This window comes from Geosmithia morbida (assembly GCF_012550715.1).
Source record: "Geosmithia morbida isolate 1262 chromosome Unknown scaffold_26, whole genome shotgun sequence".
Classification (NCBI taxonomy): domain Eukaryota; kingdom Fungi; phylum Ascomycota; class Sordariomycetes; order Hypocreales; family Bionectriaceae; genus Geosmithia; species Geosmithia morbida.
The window spans coordinates 62,123-80,080 of NW_023336213.1; the positions used below are offsets into that span (position 1 = coordinate 62,123).

The following is a 17,958-nucleotide window of genomic DNA, read 5'->3' on the forward strand; positions in this document are numbered from 1 at the left end:
TTCCGATGTCTAGATGCTGACACGCGCGCGCACACACACACACACGCACACACACATACGCACACACACGCGGTGTCGTTCGCTTCTGTTTTTATTGCTTTCGTTTGGGGGGGGAGGAGGGCCTTGCGTATCCGATCGACGAGGTGGCGCTGCCAACCGTGCAGTGTCGTCACAATGGCTGGCTTCTGCGGCGTGAAGGCTGGAGATTCAGGGAAGAGAGAAGGTAGGAAGGGAGGGAGGGAACAGGAGTGACGATGTTGTATTATTATTATTTTTTTCTGCAGTAGGCATTATCGATCCTTCCGGAGTAGTGGGATAATAATACGTACTTGGACGGAGTAGACTCTACCAGTGTGAGTGACAGACAGCACTTGCGGCTGGAAAAGAGGCCTGAGGACAGGGGGTCAGTCATGTACGAAGTATTATTATGGGTATTCACATTGTCAGCACGACATGAGCGGCCTACACGTCGGTAGCACTGCTAAACAGGCCAAGCTTCGGGTACATATGGATGCACTTTCTGGGCTGCGACCGCGGGAGACCTGCAGGCGGTAGAAGTACAGCTATCATTGGTATTATGTAATCTGTACAGGAAGGATCGATATGCGTGATCCCGGCTGGGCATGTCCATCATGACAGCCATAAACAGTCGTGAGAGTAATATCTGTACTCTGCACGAATTCACCATGATCGTTGTCGAGAGAGCCGTGCAGATAGGAAATCAACAATACTCCCAAGGGACCAGACTTCAGACAGACAATGCGCAATGCATACTCGTACAATGCATTTCAATCTATGATACTAACCCCCAACCCCCCCCCCCCCCCCCCCCCCCCCAAAAAAAAAAAAAAATAATAAACCCCTCTTTTTTGTTTGTTTTGTTTACTTGTTCCCTCGAATCACGCGTCCCACGCTTCGTACCTATTGACCCCGCGTCTCCCTTGATTAATCATCCATTAACAGCAACCACGGACGGTGTACGAGTCGTGGTATTATCAGGCCCATCCTCTCTACAAGCATTAAGAAGCACTTGAGAGCCTCCTCCAATGGGCTTCGCTTGAGATGATATGCTTCAACATCTCCCCTTCAGCCTATCTTCTGCTACCTGCCATTGACATCTGCCAAGGAAAAGAAAACGACGAGGAGAAAAAAAAGATAGGGAAAGATGAGAGGCTAATACAGAAACAAACGCTTCTTAGCATCAGCCACCACCCACGCCAGTCCCTCGGTGAGGTTCTTGCCCGTCATGGCGCTGCATCGTAGCACACGCCACTGATGTGTTCGTATCGACTCGAGTTGAAGGGCCTTTTGTTGCTCACATGTCAACAAAAGACGTTGAGGGGGGGGCAGGCAGAGATGGGAGAAGGGAGGGGGGCGGGGCAGAGGACGTAGAGATCAGGGACAGAGAGCGGGAGAGGGCTTACCGATAGTATCTCCTCTTCAGGCATGCAACCCTCCACATCCGTCTTGTTGGCAAATATGAGCAAGCTAGCTCCAGCCAGTCGCTGTTTTCCATAGTATATCGTCCATCAGCCTCAGACCGCGTATCTGGCTCATCCTTGTTCGGATACGGAGGGGAAGAGAACAGGAGAGAAAAAAAGCCACACCTCTTCCTGCAGCAGACCTTGCAGCTCGTCTCGACAGTCGTCAATACGCAGTCGGTCCGTCGCATCGACAACCCATATCACCGCATCCGTCTTTTCAAAGTAGTTTCTCCAGTACGACCGGAGCGTCTTTTGGCCTCCCACGTCCCCTAGACATGTTCCGTCAGCATGTTCACGCGTCCCCCTCTTCTCACCGGTGTCCGGTGCGGTTCGTACAGATGTTCAGCTTGTATCTGGCGCGCGGGCGTAAGCTACTGGATCCTCATAGCATGCAAAGAGAGGGGGATAGGGAGAGAGGGAGAGGGGGGGGGAGGGAGAGAGAAAGCACACCCATCGTAGTCTATCGTCTTGATGATGAAGCCCAATGTCGGGCTCACCGTGTTGACGTCCTCTCCCATGATCTTCTTGACAATGGTCGTCTTTCCGGCATTGTCGAGGCCACTTGAATATGTCAACCATGAGTGCCACGCAGCAGATGCAAGGCCGAGAATGAAAGCATACAGCATGAGAATTCGCATCTCCTTGTCCTTGAGACGCGCCTTTCTCAGGATGGAGAGCATGACTGCGACACCGGCATTCGTGGCCGTCAAAGACCCTGTATTCGTTTGTCGGTTGCGACGACAGTCTCGACAGCTCCCAGATCAGCTTCAGATGCCTGGAAGGGTCAGGCAGTTGGGAGCGGTCGCTGATAGTTGGACGATTGGCACGAGCAGCGGGATGTCGAGAGTGATATCATTGGCATAATGGCACAGGCGTTACGGGAGTAAAGTCGACCCACCCACTAATAATGAATCGACCATCAAACCCAACCCCCCCCCCCCCCCCCCCCCCCCCCCCCCCCCCCCCCCCACCTTCTTCCGATTCCTTTCCTCAACCCTCAACCTTTCAACATATGCACGCATTCGCCTTCACACACACTCGTCGAGTCGACAATCATAAGGGAGTCAAAGTACATCCAGAGTCTTTGATGAAGGCGGGTCCGGGCATCGGATCGGTGATACACGTGACAGGGGATTGAAAGATTCAGAAAACAAGGCCCCGACTGCGATACACAAAACGCAGCAAACAGTCCTTTGGGATAAATAATTGCATAGAGGTACGAGAGAAGATGATATAGTGAAAGTAGATCTAAACAGGTTCCTTGCTGAACAGTAGTTACGTCGTATTATTATAGCTGTGATCCATAGCGTATATTAGACCCTGGGTGCACTATCAGAGCCGAAACCGGCGCTTATCGTCGCCTTTTTTTTCTCTCTCTCTCTCTCTTCGTCTCCTCGTCCAGAAGCAGCTCTCTCCCCGACAGCGACATCCTAATCCTGACCGCTCGGAAGCCAGCGCCGACCAATTGACCTCATCAGAGCTTCCCTTTCCCGTCGGATATCTCTTCCCCTCGTTTTACATTCCTACATCCGACCGAACCGACAAGTCTCTCTCTCTCTCTCTCTCTCTGTGTGTGTGTGTGTGGCCCGGCAGCAGTTTTACCATGTCGTCCTCACTACCGGGGAATCGCGAACTGCCGGCGTCACGATACGACCTGGACACGTACTGGGGTCGGGTTCGGCATACGGTGGGCGTTACGGATCCTAGGTGTGTTTTTTTTTTTTTTTGCACTCATTCCGGCTTCGGAACAAGATAACTGGCATGTATTGCGGATTGATCTCGGTTTGCTGACAATGGTTTTTTTTTCTTTCCCTTTTCTCGTCAGCACGCTGCTTGCGGGGAAGAAGGGACTCGAGCATGCCAAGTCTCTGGTGACAGAGTACAAGACTGGCAAGAGGCAGGAGATGACGCCGGAGCTGTGGCACGCTAAGAAGGTGGTCGACTCGACGCTTCACCCAGGTACGAACACTCGAGAATGGGATGGATACACACACACGCACATATATATATATATATATATATGGCAATAGGATGAGAGATGAGGGATATCGGGGAAGGAAAGGCCACGGTTATGCTGACTTCCGTACCAAATCAGACACGGGAGAACCCGTCTTCCTCCCCTTCCGCATGTCGAGCTTCGTCCTGTCCAACCTGATCGTCACGGCGGGCATGCTCCAGCCCGGACTGGGCGCCGTGGGCACGGTGGCATGGCAGGTGGCCAACCAGTCGCTCAACGTGGCCATCAACAGCTCCAACGCCAACAAGTCGTCCCCGATGACGACGTCGGACATGGTCAAGTCGTACTTCGTGGCGGTGGGTGCCTCGTGCTCGGTGGCGCTGGGGCTGAACGCTGCGGTGCCGAAGCTCAAGGTGTCGCAGAACGCGCGCAACGTGCTGGGTCGGCTGGTGCCGTTCGCGGCCGTGGCCACGGCCGGCGCGCTCAACGTGTACCTCATGCGTAGGGGGGAGATCGCCACGGGCATCGACGTACGGCCCGTGCTGTCGGAGGAGCAGAAGGACGCCATCAAGGCCGAGGGCCGGTCCGAGCGCGACGTGCCCTCCCTGGGCCGCAGCCGGACGGCTGCCAGGCTGGCCGTGGGCGAGACGGCCGCCAGCCGCGTCTTCAACAACAGCCCCATCATGATCCTGCCCGCCCTCGCCCTCTACCACATCCAGACCAAGCAGGCGTGGTACCGGAGGCTCATGGGCAGGGCGTGGCTGCAGCACAGGCCCCGGGCCCGCATGGCCATCCCCATCTCCATCAACCTCGGCCTCATCGCCGCCACGTCCTTTGTCGCCCTGCCCCTCGCCCTCGCCGTCTTCCCGCAGTACCAGGAGATCAGCGCCGACAGCCTGGAGCCAGAGTTTCACGGGAAGGGTGGCGTCGGTGGTAAGGTGGTGTTTAACCGTGGTCTGTAGATGTACTCATGTTTGCATATACATGTAAAAAAAATTTAAAAAAAAAATTCTCCCCTTCTCCTTCATTTCCTCTTTTCTCCGCACACCTCCCTTCTTCTCTTTTATCCTGTCTGGCTCACAGCTGTATGACAGATGCTCGTACCTGTACAGGCCAGAAACACTTTCCCGTATCGATGGTGTCTGCTCACGTGTTGTTGGGAATATGGTGGTGAGTAGTCACAGCATACCTTTGATAAATGATACGACGCAGTGCTAGTAATAGTATATAGCCTAGTAGGCACTATGCCCGTAGGAGATGCATGAAACAATTCACGGGTTCTGACAATCAGGATTCGGCTCTGCTACCGTTCCGATGACTTTGTAACATTCATTACCGTCGCATCCATGCCACCCCCGCAAGAATGACCGCGCGGGAGAATTGGACACGAAAAGGGTGAGAGCATGGTATCGATCCAGATCATATATACTCTTACTCTCGGGGCTGCGAGCGACCCTGTTGGATGGAAACAGTAATAACCAATGTGCCCTCCTTCTCTGTGGGTTTCGTCGGATTGCAACGAACACGTCGAATGCCTCTCCAACACGTCATCTGCATGGGCCGTGCTGGTTGTGCTGGTCACATCACTGCCATTGCATCAGTAACAGAGTGAGACTACGAGACTGGAGACGAGCCAGGGACTCTCTCTATATTTACCTGCATACGAGTACGAGTGATGACAATAGCATGTAGAGAGTAATAACAGTATTACTATGCCTCTCCGGAGCGATACTCTGATATTACTCCGTACAGGTATAGTCTAGTCGTATGCAGACGACGACTGGTGGGACTCGTCAAGCACTGCAGCGGCCAGACAGACGTCTGCACCTGGAGGGGGGGGGGTCCACGCATGTCTGGCCTCGGTCATCATAGAGGAGAGGAGGGGAAGGAAAGATACTAATACTGTGGGCTCCGAGAAAGCTTCGAGACATTGGTATCATTACTTTTTTTTTCCCTCTCCAGGAGCGAATGCACTACGAGTACATGTACGACGAGTACGTAGTCAGCAGAGTACGGAGTATTATTACCATTTACAGGTAGGATGGATGGGTGGATGCCTGGGGAATATAAAACATTTGTCATCAGATAGAGAGAGAAGGAGAGTGAAGGGGGGGAGGGTAGATGGTGTACTCGTAGGTCATGGTCACGGTCGTCAACATCACGGGCCACCATTACAAGTCTGCAGTGCTCTTATCTGTATCAACTGTATGAAGATGGACAGTAACGGTAGCACTGAATGTTATTTCTAGCATCACGGTACGTCGTGATGGCTCTGGATGGAAAGCAGAGGTTGCGCTCGGAAGTGATGGCAGTAAAGAGTATGCTCGTATGTACGGATAGCAACAGCAAATCCCGTCACTGTGGCCACGGCCAACTTCCCTGGCCACTGACGTCTGTCGGGTACCACTCGGGACCTGCGACTTAGGGAAGGATCCAGTAGATCCCAGCAGATACCGTCGCTGTGTACCGCCTTCCAAGAGCGATTGGAACTCGTTCCGCTGCACATGCACTCAGGCTTTTCTACTCTCCATTTTTTTTCTCCACTTCCACATAGCATGGACTGAGAGAGGCGAGAAAGACAAACAGGAAAAGGAAGAAGAAAAAAAAGAGGAGAATGGTGATACAGAGAAGAGAGAGTGTGCGTGTGTGCGTGCGTGTGTGGAAAATAACACCCAACAGGGAGAGAGACTCGTCGGCCTGAACATGCTCCGTCATGGTTGTGCGTACATTCTCCACCACCAACTGGCCGCCACCCGAGCCAGGCCCCAAACTGACCCGTCTTAGCTAGCGGTATTGGTCCCTGTCCGGGGGGAGGGGGGGCAGAGAGGGCCGCACACCACCACCGTCGCAAAGCAGGCCGCTCCATGTCGCCCCGCCCCCCTCTTTTGGATGAGGAAGAAAACAGGTGATTTATTCTGCCTGGAAGCCGAATTTGGATTATAATGGTCATTAGAAGGAGAGGGACGGAAGGATGGGAGATGGCAGGGCTGATACGGAGGGGGGGGGGGGGGGGGGAGGGGGACAGGAAGCAGGCAGGTCGGCAGGCAGGAAGATGGAAGGTTGCCCGAAAATACAGGCACCCTCCCCGCTGAAGGCCACCTGTGACGGAGTGACGGATGGCGGCCGTCTGTCCAGGCCATCACCCGCCTCAAGGTACAGGCGTGCCGTCCATGGAAGAGCCCTGTTGGTGGTGGCGGCCGCCAAGCCACTGGAGGCCCTCCTTGCCGCACGTTACTGTCAAGCGTAGAGTTGCTTTCTCGGTGCTGCAGGGAGCGGTACGTGTACGGATTGATACGGAAGATGCATATAATCCTCTACATCAATATACTCTGTAGACGGAGCAGGATTGTACGGGTGCGTGTGCTCCCCAGGACTGTACCGTGCGCTGCGGTGCGCGTTGCCCGGCGCTGCGGGTGCGCGACGCCCATCTACCGGGCGTGCTGCAGGCTGCGCTGCTGCACGCACGCCCCAGCATGGCTGAGGGGCACCTAGGGGGGGGACCCTTGGAGGCGATGGTGTCTACGGTGGAGGGTCGGTGCTGACAGCCCTCGAGACCTCGAAATGTGCGCTGTAGATTGGGAGAGACGGCCCCCGTAGGTCCTGGCACTTGGGGACTTGGGTGCCCGGGGCATCCATTCCATCACCGCTAACTAGGACAGTCCGTCCACGCAGACGGATGACGGGAAACGGTTGGCTGAGCGAGGGAACAAGTGCTGAGGGAACTGCTGAGGGAACTGCTGTGGGAACTGCTGAGTGAGAGAGATGGGACCTCTTAGCCTCACTGGTAGAGCCCGGGACCGAGAGACGCTGAGCCCTCCAATCCACCCGCTCCTCCTACATTCTCCTCTCTCTGACCTGACGACCCGTCAAGTGAGTGAGAGAGTAATATTGCCCCAAGGTCAAGGGCCAGGAAAAAAACCGACACACACGCACACACACACACATACGCACGCACCTTCACACTCTTTTTTTTTTCTCTCTCTTCATCCATCTCCCTTCTTCGTCACGATAACTGACTTCAATCTTGGTCATCGTCATTCACGTTTGAGATAACTCCCTCCCTCCTGGGAAGCCCCATCGAAGAGCATGTCTACGCCCACCACGGCCGTGGCCACGCTCCCTCGCTACCAACCCCATCGTCATCCCCATCCCCAGCATCCTCCGTCCTACGCCGCCCACCAGAGCCATCAAAGCCATCAGCCTCGTCCGGCTTCCTCGGCCAGCTATCGTCTCGCTGCTGGTGCCGCCGGAGGGGCCTCGTCACCCTTGACACCCACCATCGCGACGACGACGACGACGACGACGACCGCGGGCCTGTATCAGCTGGCTGGCTTCGACTCGTCATCGCCCACAACCCACGCCGTCGTGGCCCAACAACCCTCGGCACCACGACCTCCTCCCCACAACACCCTTCATCATCATCAGAATCACAGCCATCATAATCACCAGAACGACCCGGAAGATTACGACCACGGACGAAACGCGATAATACGACAGAAGCAGCAGCAGCAGCAGCAGCAGACCCAACAGCAACAGCAACAGCAACAGCAACAGCAACAGCAACAACACCACCACCACCATCACCAATACCCTACTTCCGCTTCCGCTGCCACCGCCGCTGCCACTGCCGCCGCCGCTGCCGCTGCCGCTGTCGCTGCCGCTTCCTCCTCGGCAGATAACATGGCCGAGAACAGCCGCGACCAGCACTCAGCCAGGAAGCGCCGACGCTCCACCGGTCCGGACTGGCAGGATTTCTACCGCAATGGTCTCCCCGATGAAATCATCGTCATCGACGACGATGACGAGCCTGCAACGCAACCTACCGCCAATACCGGTCGCAAAGTTGCCACTGCCGCCGCTGGCCCCAGCAACCAGGTCGCCTCCTCGGCCGTCACCACCTCGTCGTCCGCCGCCGACCCCGGAGGCCCCTACGCCAAGAAGCGCAGGAGGGATCCCGGTCTCCCCCCGTCCTCGTCACAGGCTACTGCTGCCGGTGGCCAGGGCTATCACATCCAGTACGTCGGCCCCGGTTCCGGCGGCTCGTCCAACACCCACACGCCCGTCGCCGCCTCTTCCACGGCCGCGACCACCGTATCCAGCAGCGACGGTGCAAGTTCCGCTCTGAACACCACAGCCCCGACGTCGCTGTCGTCCAGCAGCCAGCATGAGGACCTCAGCCACACCCTCAAGAGGAAACGCACCCGCCAGCAGGTTGCCAACGAGGCCAAGCGCAGGGACACGGACATACTCGGGACGCGGTGCCTCACCTACAAACCCCCGCCTTATCCTCCCAAGAAGGCCTCGGATGTCACCGTTCGGACCGTTGCCGATGTGAGTTTGAATTGATTTCTCCTTACCCTTCCCTTCACTCCGTTCCTGTCTCTTCATCCGTACTGCTCTTCCGATGGAGAGAGAGCAGGAGGGGAGACGAGAGACCGCTGTGTTGTCTTCCTTGTACCGCAGTGAGAACAGAATGCTGACTCCCACAGCCTCCTCACCTTAAGAAGGTCAATGTCGACGACGACGATGGTCACTACATCGTCGTCCCTGACGCACCGCTCACCGAGCGCTGTATGTTCCTCTCCATCTGGTCCGTTCCGACGACGAATGATGAACGACTGCTGACCGACTCGTCCAGACCAAATCTCACGCTTGCTCGGCCAAGGTACGTTCGGCAAGGTCGTCCAGGCCCACGATCGCAGACGTGGCAAGGCCGTCGCCGTCAAGATCATCCGGTCGGTGCAAAAGTACCGCGACGCGTCGAGGATCGAGCTGCGCGTGCTGGCCACGCTCAAGGCCAACGACGACGAGAACCGGAACCGGTGCATCCACCTGCGCGACTGCTTCGACTACCGGGGCCACATCTGCATCGTCATGGACCTTTTGGGCCAGAGCGTCTTCGACTTCCTCAAGGGAAACGGCTTCGTGCCCTTCCCCAACAGCCAGATCCAGAGCTTCGCCCGCCAACTCTTCACCAGCGTCGCCTTCTTGCACGACCTCAACCTGATACACACAGATCTGAAGCCCGAGAACATCCTGCTGTGCGACAACCAGTACCAGACCTTTACGTACAACAGGAAGATACCGTCGTCGTCGACGACGATCAGCCGCAGTGCCACCCAGCGTCGCGTCCTCCTCGACACGGAGATCCGCCTCATCGACTTTGGCTCGGCCACCTTTGACGACGAGTACCACTCATCAGTGGTGTCGACGCGCCACTACCGCGCCCCCGAGATCATCCTCGGCCTCGGGTGGTCGTACCCCTGCGACATCTGGAGCATAGGCTGCATCCTTGTCGAGTTCTTCACCGGAGACGCCCTCTTCCAGACGCACGACAACCTCGAGCACCTGGCCATGATGGAGGCCGTTGTCGGAAGGCGCATCGACACGCATCTCGTTCAGAATATCAACAAGACCTCCAGCAGGAATAGCAGCAACAGTGCATCAAAGTACGGGGCCTTTTTTCTAGAGAGATCTTCTCCATCCTATCATCTTACTGACACTCTCCAGGTACTTCAAACGTCTAAAGCTAGACTATCCCAACGCCGAGACGACCAGGGGCTCCCGCCGATTTGTCAAGGCTATGAAGCATCTCGATGTACGTCTTTCCCCTCTCGATATCACCGTGATGCGCTTGAAAGATGAAGCGAGATCTCTGAAATGAGGAGAGGAGAATTCTTCCTAACAGAGCCCATAGGACGTCATCCCGCCCAACAACACTTTCCTCAGAAACTTTCACGACCTCCTCAAGAAGATTTTTGTCTACGATCCAAGCCTACGCATCACGGCCCGCGACGCCCTCAATCACGCCTGGTTCAAGGAGATGGCGTACAATGATGACGGTACGGAAGCCGCCAAGATCCGACTAGAGAGGATGATGAGGAGTCAGGCACCGTCATATTCGTGATACACCTCCTCCCCTCTCTCTCACCCCGCCCCTCATATCAGAAGCGGAGGGAACTGGGGTGAGCGGATGGCGAGTGAGGTTGATCGCTTTTCTTTCCTTTTTTTGAGAATATTGGGCAAACTTTGGCAACATGACGAACAGCAAACATATTGTGACGGGAAACAACAACAACAACAACAAAAAACAAGGGCAAATGGGAAACATGATGACGGGGTTTATTCTGATCGAATTCTTGGGTTTGGTTGTCTTTCTTATAATGCTCGCAAGAGAGAGAAGGGGATGAGGATAGGAGTTTTATGGGGACCGGAACTCGGGGGAAGTTTCTCCTTCTTTGCTCTCGCCGGGTGTAGGTGTTTTGTTCTTCTTCCTCTTGTTTCTTTTTACTAGGACATTACATCTTTCTTACCTTTTGTGTGTTATATGCTGCACATCCTATCGGGACATCTCTTACAACATGTCTTCTTCTGTCCTCTCATTATAATTATATATTCTATGGACGGCCACATGGTGGCAGAGAGAACAATTGACGAGCAATATATCGAGTTGTCGATATGGGGTGCAAGCATGGGAGGACGCATGTTTGACCTTTTCTCGCTCTCCTTCTCTGCATATCCCCTAATGATCAACATTGACGAGGGCACCAAAGAATTCTGGTCCTTGGCCATGTACAATCCTATGGTCTTGTAGAGAGGTGTGTAGATGCTAGGATGAATTGCTCGACTGCATGGAGTTGCTAGTTTGCCTCGTTTGCCTCGCCACTGGCAAGCACTGGATCGTATACATACTAGGTGTACGACTTCATAGAAGATATAAAGACCCAGCCTAAGGGGGAGAGAGAGAGAGACAGAGAGAGGGGGACAGTATTGCCTGCCATTGCCCACCAGCATGCTCTGCCCCAATTGACCTTTCCCCTCCCCCCCTTCGGATATCCCATATGGCCCCCAACATGGCTCCCCACCACGACCCACATCTACATGGCCGACCGACAGACGTCATCCTCAACCCACCACCCTGCCCGACGGGCCACGCCGTCTCGGGCCTGTCCTCCCCGACCGTCGCCAGCCTGTCCCGAACGCTCCGCATGCCAGACGGGTTGTCGGACGGCAGAGCGGCGCAGGAGGCTTGGCTGGAGCGGCAGACCCTGCTCATCCACGGACTTGACCCGAGCGTCCGCCACAGCACCGACATGGGAGACCGGATCGCGGCGGTGCTCTACCGCCGCCTGCCGCTCCCGCTGGGGTTCCGGGAGCCGGCTACGGCGACGGCGACGCTGTGCCCCTGGCACAGGAGCCTGAACGCCCGCGTGATCGGGCAGCTGTCGCGGCTGATACGGTACGAGGTGGCGGAGCGCAGCGAGGTGTTCCGTCAGCGGTGGGCGGCGGCGGCGCGACCCCCCACGAGGCTCAACCTGTGCGCTCCCCTGGCGGACTGGATCGGCGAGGCGGACGAGCTGGCGGGCCGTTACGGCCGCGACGAGCCCGAGGCTGGGGGGGGCCGCGTCGTCCGCGGCGGCTGCGACGCGTGCATCTGCGCTGTCGTGGGCGGGCGCGTGAGCCTCCTCGTCGGTCTGGCCGCGAGCATACGCGCCAGGTGCCACCGCGACCTGCGTCTGGGGAGCGTCACGCGAGAGAGGGACACCGGTCGATCCCCGCCCCTCGACAGGGTCGTCTGGGCGTGGTTGGCCCACATGGGCGACGAGGCCATGGTCCGCGCCGCTCGCCGGGTCGCCGAGCTGGCCGAGCTGATGGAGCGCACCAGGGACGAGATCTGCCTGAGGGCCGTGGGGTCGTACGTCCATCGCATCGTCGCTGACAGGAGGAAAGGCCTGCTCTGGACCGACGACTCTGCTGTCCATCTAGACCTCGCCGTGCCGCCGCCCGTCGTCACCGCCGCCCGCGACTCCGAACTCTTCTTCCCCCCGCCCGGGTCGCCCTCGTCCATGTGCTCGGCCTACCGTCAGTCCGGAGCGCCCCCACGCTTCTTGCGTCCCGGCCTGACGTCCTTGGTCAACTTTGATCCGCGCTGGGTTCGCGTCGAGGAGGAGGGCAAGGAGGGGGAGGAGGAGCACCGCCACCACGCAGATGAGTACCCTGCTGTTACGCCGCCTCCTAGGGCTGCTGCCCCTCTGCCGCTGCTGCCGCCGCCGCCGTCGTATCGTGCTAGCAATTTAGATTCGTTGTATTCTCTTGAGCGGCAGCAGCAGGAGCAATACGGTGCGGACGTTGGACGGGAACAGGAGAGGCAAGATGGGTCAGATGGTTCTGTGAAGCAAGAGTTCGAGGAACAAGGACGAGCACCGCGTCATGACCTGCTCTTCCCCGGGAGACAAAGGACGTATCCGTCCCTTATCAGGTCGCTCATGGACGATATAACGGCCATTCTCCGTACCGCAGAGTGAGTGATTCGGTTGGGTTTATGTGCATGCGTGTGTATCTGTTTGTTTTCTCTTTCTGTGTTTTTTTTTTCCCTTTTCTTCTTGTTGGTCTAATATATACATGTCAAATATCGATGAATGCAATGCTTCAAATAACGACTTTTTTCTTCTTTTTTTGGAAGCCTCCTATTCTGGAGCCGTCATCTTCTCCATGACCTTCTCCAACGCGGGGAGATAGCAGGCGGCCTTTTGGAAATCGCCCAGTCTGACAGTCATGTAGTCGAATCCCAGAAGCACGGAGCCCTCGCTCTCCCCGCCGATGGCCATGCTGAGCGAGTCTGCCTTGACGTACCGCTGCGAAAAGTGGGTGAGCAGGGTGCGGCGGGCGCCCATGTCCCTCGCGACGCCGAGCGCTTCGGACATGGTGCTGTGCTGCTTGAAGCGGGCGTGGTCGGCCATGTCGTCGTCAAAGGTGCACTCGTGGACGAGGAGGTGGGCACCGCGGCAGGCGGCGGCGAAGTCGGCCGAGGGCCTGCAGTCGCCCGAATAGGCGATGCGCAGGCCCGAGACGAGCTCCAGCTCGACGGCCTTGGACTGAGCGCAGTGGCGGACGGGGATGAGGCGCGCTCGGCGCAGGCCAAAGGACAGCTGGTCGGCCGGGCCGAGCACGGCCTCGTCCACCGACGACCCAGGCAGCCGCTCGGAGTCCGGGAAATGCAAGCGGTGGAAGCCAAAGTCCTCGACCTGTGAGAGCTCCTCCAGCGTGGAACGGTAGCGCGGGATGCACGCCACCGCCAGCCGGGACGCCCCGCCGCTTCCGCCGCCGTCGCGCACCGACTGCTCGTACCACGATCTGAAGACCGACACGGCCCCCAGGTGGTGGTCCGCGTGCAGGTGGCTGATGGCCACGCACCGTAGGTTGCGCAGTACTTCGGCCGTGCCCTCGTCGCCGTACAGCCGCCTGATCTGGCCCATCGTGCCCTCGCCGCAGTCTAGGAGGTAGTTGCCCACACCCGGCACGCGAATCAGCGTCGCGGACACGTTGCGGTACTTGGACGGCACCGACGAGCCCGTCCCCAGGCACACGATCTCGGCGTCGCGGTTCGGCATGTCGGCCTCCTCCCGCTCGACTCTGGCGAGGAAGGCCGGGTCTGCGGCCCGCGCCTTGGCCTCTCTGGCCAGGCTGAGCGCCTCGTCCGATACCGAGTTGTACGGCGCCACCAGGTCCGGGAAGGGGGCCACCGCGTCATCCTGGTGCAGGAGGCGTGGCATGAGTTGCACCTTCTTTCCCGCGCGGCCGAACTCGATGTTGGAGTCGGGACCCGGCGCTGGCGCGCTCACGGCGTTGTCGTACTTGGGTATCGGGAACCGATCCGGGTCCACGCGCCGCAGCTTCATCTGCAGCTCCGCCGGTCCCGGGTTGGACACCATGTTGGGCGTCGTCTCGGGTGCGCACACGACGTGCTTGACGCCGGCGTGCTCGGCCATAAATTTGCGGATCCGCTCGTTGCCCGCCAGCCCGGGGCCCAGGAGCCAGTACATGACGGCGATGTCCGACATGAGCTCCTCGGATGACCACTCGGGCCTCTGCATGAACGACTCGAGGTAGTCCGGGCCCGCGATGTCGGCGACGATGAGCCCCCGTCCCGGGACCGACCGGCCGAGCACCATGTCCGGCGTGACGGTGACGCCGTCCTTTCCCTGCACCTCGGCGCCGTCGATCAGCTTCTTGAAGTCGTTGCGCTGCACTCCCAGCGCATCGGCGGCCGCGCGGTCAAACTTTCCCCTGCGGTCGTGCGTCTTGACAATGTAGCTCATGGCTGTCTGCGTGTACGACGTCTTAGGCAGGGACACGCGGCCCAGGCTGCGCGTCTCGACGCCCGGAGGCGGTTTCGGGGATCCGTCGGGAGGGAGCACCCAGGCCGTGGCCTCGGGGTCCTCCCCGTCCTGCGCGCCGCCGACCGTGTATCGCCTGATGGAGCCGTTCTCGATTATAAAGGCCGAGTCATCGGGCTTGAGGGCGCCCACTTTGCGGGCCTCGAACGGGTAGCTCTGGAGGTCGCCGTTCCACAGGGCGCGCTCGACGATGATCTTGGCCACGTCGGGATCGGACGGTGCCCCACCGTCGGCCGGGTGCTCTGCACACTGCTCGGCATCGTCGCTCGAGCGACGGCGCTTCGGTGGGCTGCTGGACCGCTCTCGCGTGGTGGGCACCTTCCAGACGCGGACCATGTCGTCCTTCCAGTCCGGCTCGAGGTTGGAGGGGTCGACGGCTCTCGGATCGCTGCGGTGCTCGGAGACGTGGGCGCGGATAGGCTGTCGGAAGATGTAGGAGCGGCTGCTGGCGAGGACGTGGCCGATGTTGTGGCCGGCGTGGATGTGGACCCCTCCATGCGGGGTGACGGGGAGCAGCTTGAGCCCCTTCTCCTTCCTCTCGGCATTCGTGGCCGCCAGCGTCTCCCTGGAGGCGCCTACTGACCCGGCTATGGTGAGCAGGAAGCCCGGCATGCCGCCCATCTGGTCCCAGCCCACCGGGCCCGAGAGGAAGATCTGCGTCACGGCGGCGAAGCCCAGCTTGCGGCTGTTGAAGGCGCGCTGGGTGCCCTCGGCTATGCGGCCGAATATGTAGTGGCCCTTGTCGTGACGGACGTGGATGCACGTCTGGGGCGTGTCGGCTGACGGCACCGTGGCCAGCTGGGCGACGGTGGTCATGACGGAGTAGTCCTTGATGGATTGCCGTTTCCGGTGGACGTGTCTGTCCGTCGTCTTTGGTGGCGGCCGACGTCTCTCGGTGAGCTGACTTGCGCGATGGTCAACGTTTCTCTGCTGTGTATGTCGAGACTGGGCGTCGTCCTTGTTGGATGGCCTCGGTGGCGTCGGCGGTGGTGGTCGACTAGGACGGGCTTGTTGCGAAGCTGATCGGCAGCTACCAAGGCTACCGGTGCGAGGGGCGTACAAAGGAGAGAGAGAGGAGATTCTGATTTTTCGGATCGCTCCCCATGGTGCCATCTGCGAACCAGAGAAACGATTGTGGGGGGGATTTAAAGTAGCATTTCGGTCTCTGTCGTTTGTCGTCGTAGTTGTATCCAAAGTGTGCAGGTAATATACCATGTACTGTTAACTTAAAAAAAAAAAAGAGGATTGGAGCTGCCCCTCTGCCCCTCTGCTGTTTACGAGTAGATTCCTGATACTCGTACGTACTTGTACAGACAGGTACAAGTCACGTGGGTATTTTGATTGCATCTACCCTGCAGCAGGACCGACAATGGATTCCATCATTCAGTGAATAGTTCAAGGACATCGTAATCTCCAGTACATATGTATATCCGTGATGATGGATATGCACCATTGATGATGAATGTACATGAGCCAAGATTTCTCGTGGGCTCCTATCAATGGGAGACAAGTCAAGTCTTAACAGCCATATTTTGTTAACCAGCATTAGAACCACATTATCACCTACACCTATTTCATGACTAAGCAGCTAGCGGCTGCTGCCACGCGCACACAACTTTCATTAGCCTCATAGATTGATTCCCTTCCTTCCGATGATATGAGCAACTGCTCCGTAGAAACATTTACATCTCTATATCGACGTATATATCTAGGTAGAGAGACCACTATACGAGCGTCTAGAGGTCATGGCATGTCGTCGCCCACCAGAAGAACAATTCCAAGTATTCAATACAAATGACAGGTAATTACATGTCGAACAAGGGTCCAACACAACTCTTGGCCTACCCTACAGCCCCGAATTCCCGAATTCATAGGCTAAAACGTCACATGTACATACATACGCCCCCTCCCCCCCGCTTTATCCGGGGATCCATACAGTCAGTCGGCCGGGCCATTTCCGCACGTTCGTCTGCTCCGCGCCGTCGACAGCCATCGATAACCGTTATGCAGATTATATGTAGCAATATATCACCATGAACTCATCCGCCCTCGGCTTCGGACTCGCAGCAACACCAACACCAACACACCATACTTTTTGCCAGTATATTTTGAAGTGCATCTATACTGTCATCCATCCCCATGCCGTCATCCATCGGCCATCTATCACGTCCACTCATCCGTCCACGTCCGCTCTCATCCATCCCCATCCTCCCACAAACCCCAGTCCGCCCCTTCACCATGGCCGACAAGATGCAGCGCAACCCTCACCCGGACTTCAAGAAGGTCGAGTCCTCCCGCCCCGACTTCGACACCACCTCCTCCCCGAGCTACACCAAGACGCCCTCTCCGTCATGGAAGATGGGCCAAGGCGCCAACTCCCTCGACCCCCCCTCCTCAGCCTCGGCCTCTCACACATCCATCGACCCGTATGACCGCGGCCGCCCCGCAGCGTTCAACTACAAGCTGCTCATCTCGTCCATCGTGCCCCGCCCCATCGCATTCGTCAGCACTTGCGCCGCCGACGGCTCCTCCGCCAACCTCGCTCCCTTCAGCTACTTCAACATGCTCAACCACGACCCCCCCCTGTTCGTCGTGGGGCTCTCCGCCGCCGCTGCCGGGTCCGCCAAGGATACGCTGCGCAACCTGACCGACGCCGGCGAGTGCGTCGTCAACATCATATCCGAGGCCTACGTCGAGGCCGCCAACGCCGCCGCCGTCAACGCCCCCTACGGCGTCGACGAGTGGGCCGTCTCCGGCCTCCACCCCGCCTCCGACTGCGAGACCGTCCGCCCGGCCCGCGTCAGGGAGGCCGTCTTCAGCATCGAGGCCAAGGTCGACACCATCAAGCACTATGACAGCCGCGCCAACCCCGGCAGGAGGTCTGGCACCGTTGTCATACTCGAAGGTCTGCGCTTCTGGGTCCGCGATGATGCTGTTAATGAGGAAAAGAGCCTCGTTGATATCAATGTAAGTCATTGCCCTCTGGATGCTCCTATTCAACTTGTTACTTGCCTCTGGCGGCCCCTGCTGGGGAAGGTCATTCCTCGCTCCGCTCGCCGCTCATATATATATATATATATAAGCTGACGAGTAAAAAGGTCCTCCGCCCCGTCGGCCGTCTCGGCGGCATAACATACACGCGCGCAAACAATCTATTCGAACTGCCCCGTTTCGACTGGGAAAACGATCTAGGCGGTGAAGAAGGGTACAAGAAGATCCAGGAGGCATATGGTAAGGGCGCGGATAGCACCAAATAGACGGAGTGGTAGAAAGCAGAAGGCAGTATAGAAGGGAGGAGATGAAAATAAGATCTCTGGAGGGTTTTCTTTTTTCTTCTTTT

At 57.7% G+C, this 17,958-nt stretch overlaps 6 protein-coding genes across 6 annotated transcripts; 4 read left to right on the forward strand and 2 right to left on the reverse strand.

Annotated features, from left to right (window-relative positions):
* Positions 1-1,173: 1,173 nt before the first annotated feature.
* On the reverse strand, positions 1,174-2,164 carry GMORB2_4793 (ADP-ribosylation factor-like protein 2; the record flags this gene model as incomplete). Its single annotated transcript, XM_035466767.1, has 4 exons — positions 1,174-1,305; positions 1,425-1,505; positions 1,608-1,753; positions 1,933-2,164. The coding sequence occupies 4 exons, from the start codon at positions 2,162-2,164 to the stop codon at positions 1,174-1,176; spliced, it is 591 nt and encodes a 196-aa protein (XP_035317926.1).
* Positions 2,165-3,087: 923 nt separating this feature from the next.
* On the forward strand, positions 3,088-4,403 carry GMORB2_4794 (to mitochondrial cation transporter; the record flags this gene model as incomplete). Its single annotated transcript, XM_035466768.1, has 3 exons — positions 3,088-3,191; positions 3,310-3,402; positions 3,620-4,403. The coding sequence occupies 3 exons, from the start codon at positions 3,088-3,090 to the stop codon at positions 4,401-4,403; spliced, it is 981 nt and encodes a 326-aa protein (XP_035317927.1).
* A 3,124-nt stretch (positions 4,404-7,527) lies between these two features.
* GMORB2_4795 (dual-specificity kinase) lies at positions 7,528-10,348 on the forward strand (the record flags this gene model as incomplete). The annotated part of the gene is made up of 5 exons (XM_035466769.1): positions 7,528-8,772; positions 8,931-9,012; positions 9,080-9,890; positions 9,952-10,039; positions 10,139-10,348. The coding sequence occupies 5 exons, from the start codon at positions 7,528-7,530 to the stop codon at positions 10,346-10,348; spliced, it is 2,436 nt and encodes an 811-aa protein (XP_035317928.1).
* A 946-nt stretch (positions 10,349-11,294) lies between these two features.
* GMORB2_4796 (uncharacterized protein) lies at positions 11,295-12,746 on the forward strand (the record flags this gene model as incomplete). The annotated part of the gene is made up of 1 exon (XM_035466770.1): positions 11,295-12,746. One exon carries the CDS (start codon positions 11,295-11,297, stop codon positions 12,744-12,746), a length of 1,452 nt encoding a protein of 483 aa, XP_035317929.1.
* A 162-nt stretch (positions 12,747-12,908) lies between these two features.
* On the reverse strand, positions 12,909-15,434 carry GMORB2_4797 (ribonuclease Z; the record flags this gene model as incomplete). The annotated part of the gene is made up of 1 exon (XM_035466771.1): positions 12,909-15,434. The coding sequence occupies one exon, from the start codon at positions 15,432-15,434 to the stop codon at positions 12,909-12,911; it is 2,526 nt and encodes an 841-aa protein (XP_035317930.1).
* A 1,422-nt stretch (positions 15,435-16,856) lies between these two features.
* Positions 16,857-17,875, forward strand: GMORB2_4798 (Flavin Reduct; the record flags this gene model as incomplete). Its single annotated transcript, XM_035466772.1, has 2 exons — positions 16,857-17,585; positions 17,717-17,875. 2 exons carry the CDS (start codon positions 16,857-16,859, stop codon positions 17,873-17,875), a joined length of 888 nt encoding a protein of 295 aa, XP_035317931.1.
* Between the last annotated feature and the right edge of the window lie 83 nt (positions 17,876-17,958).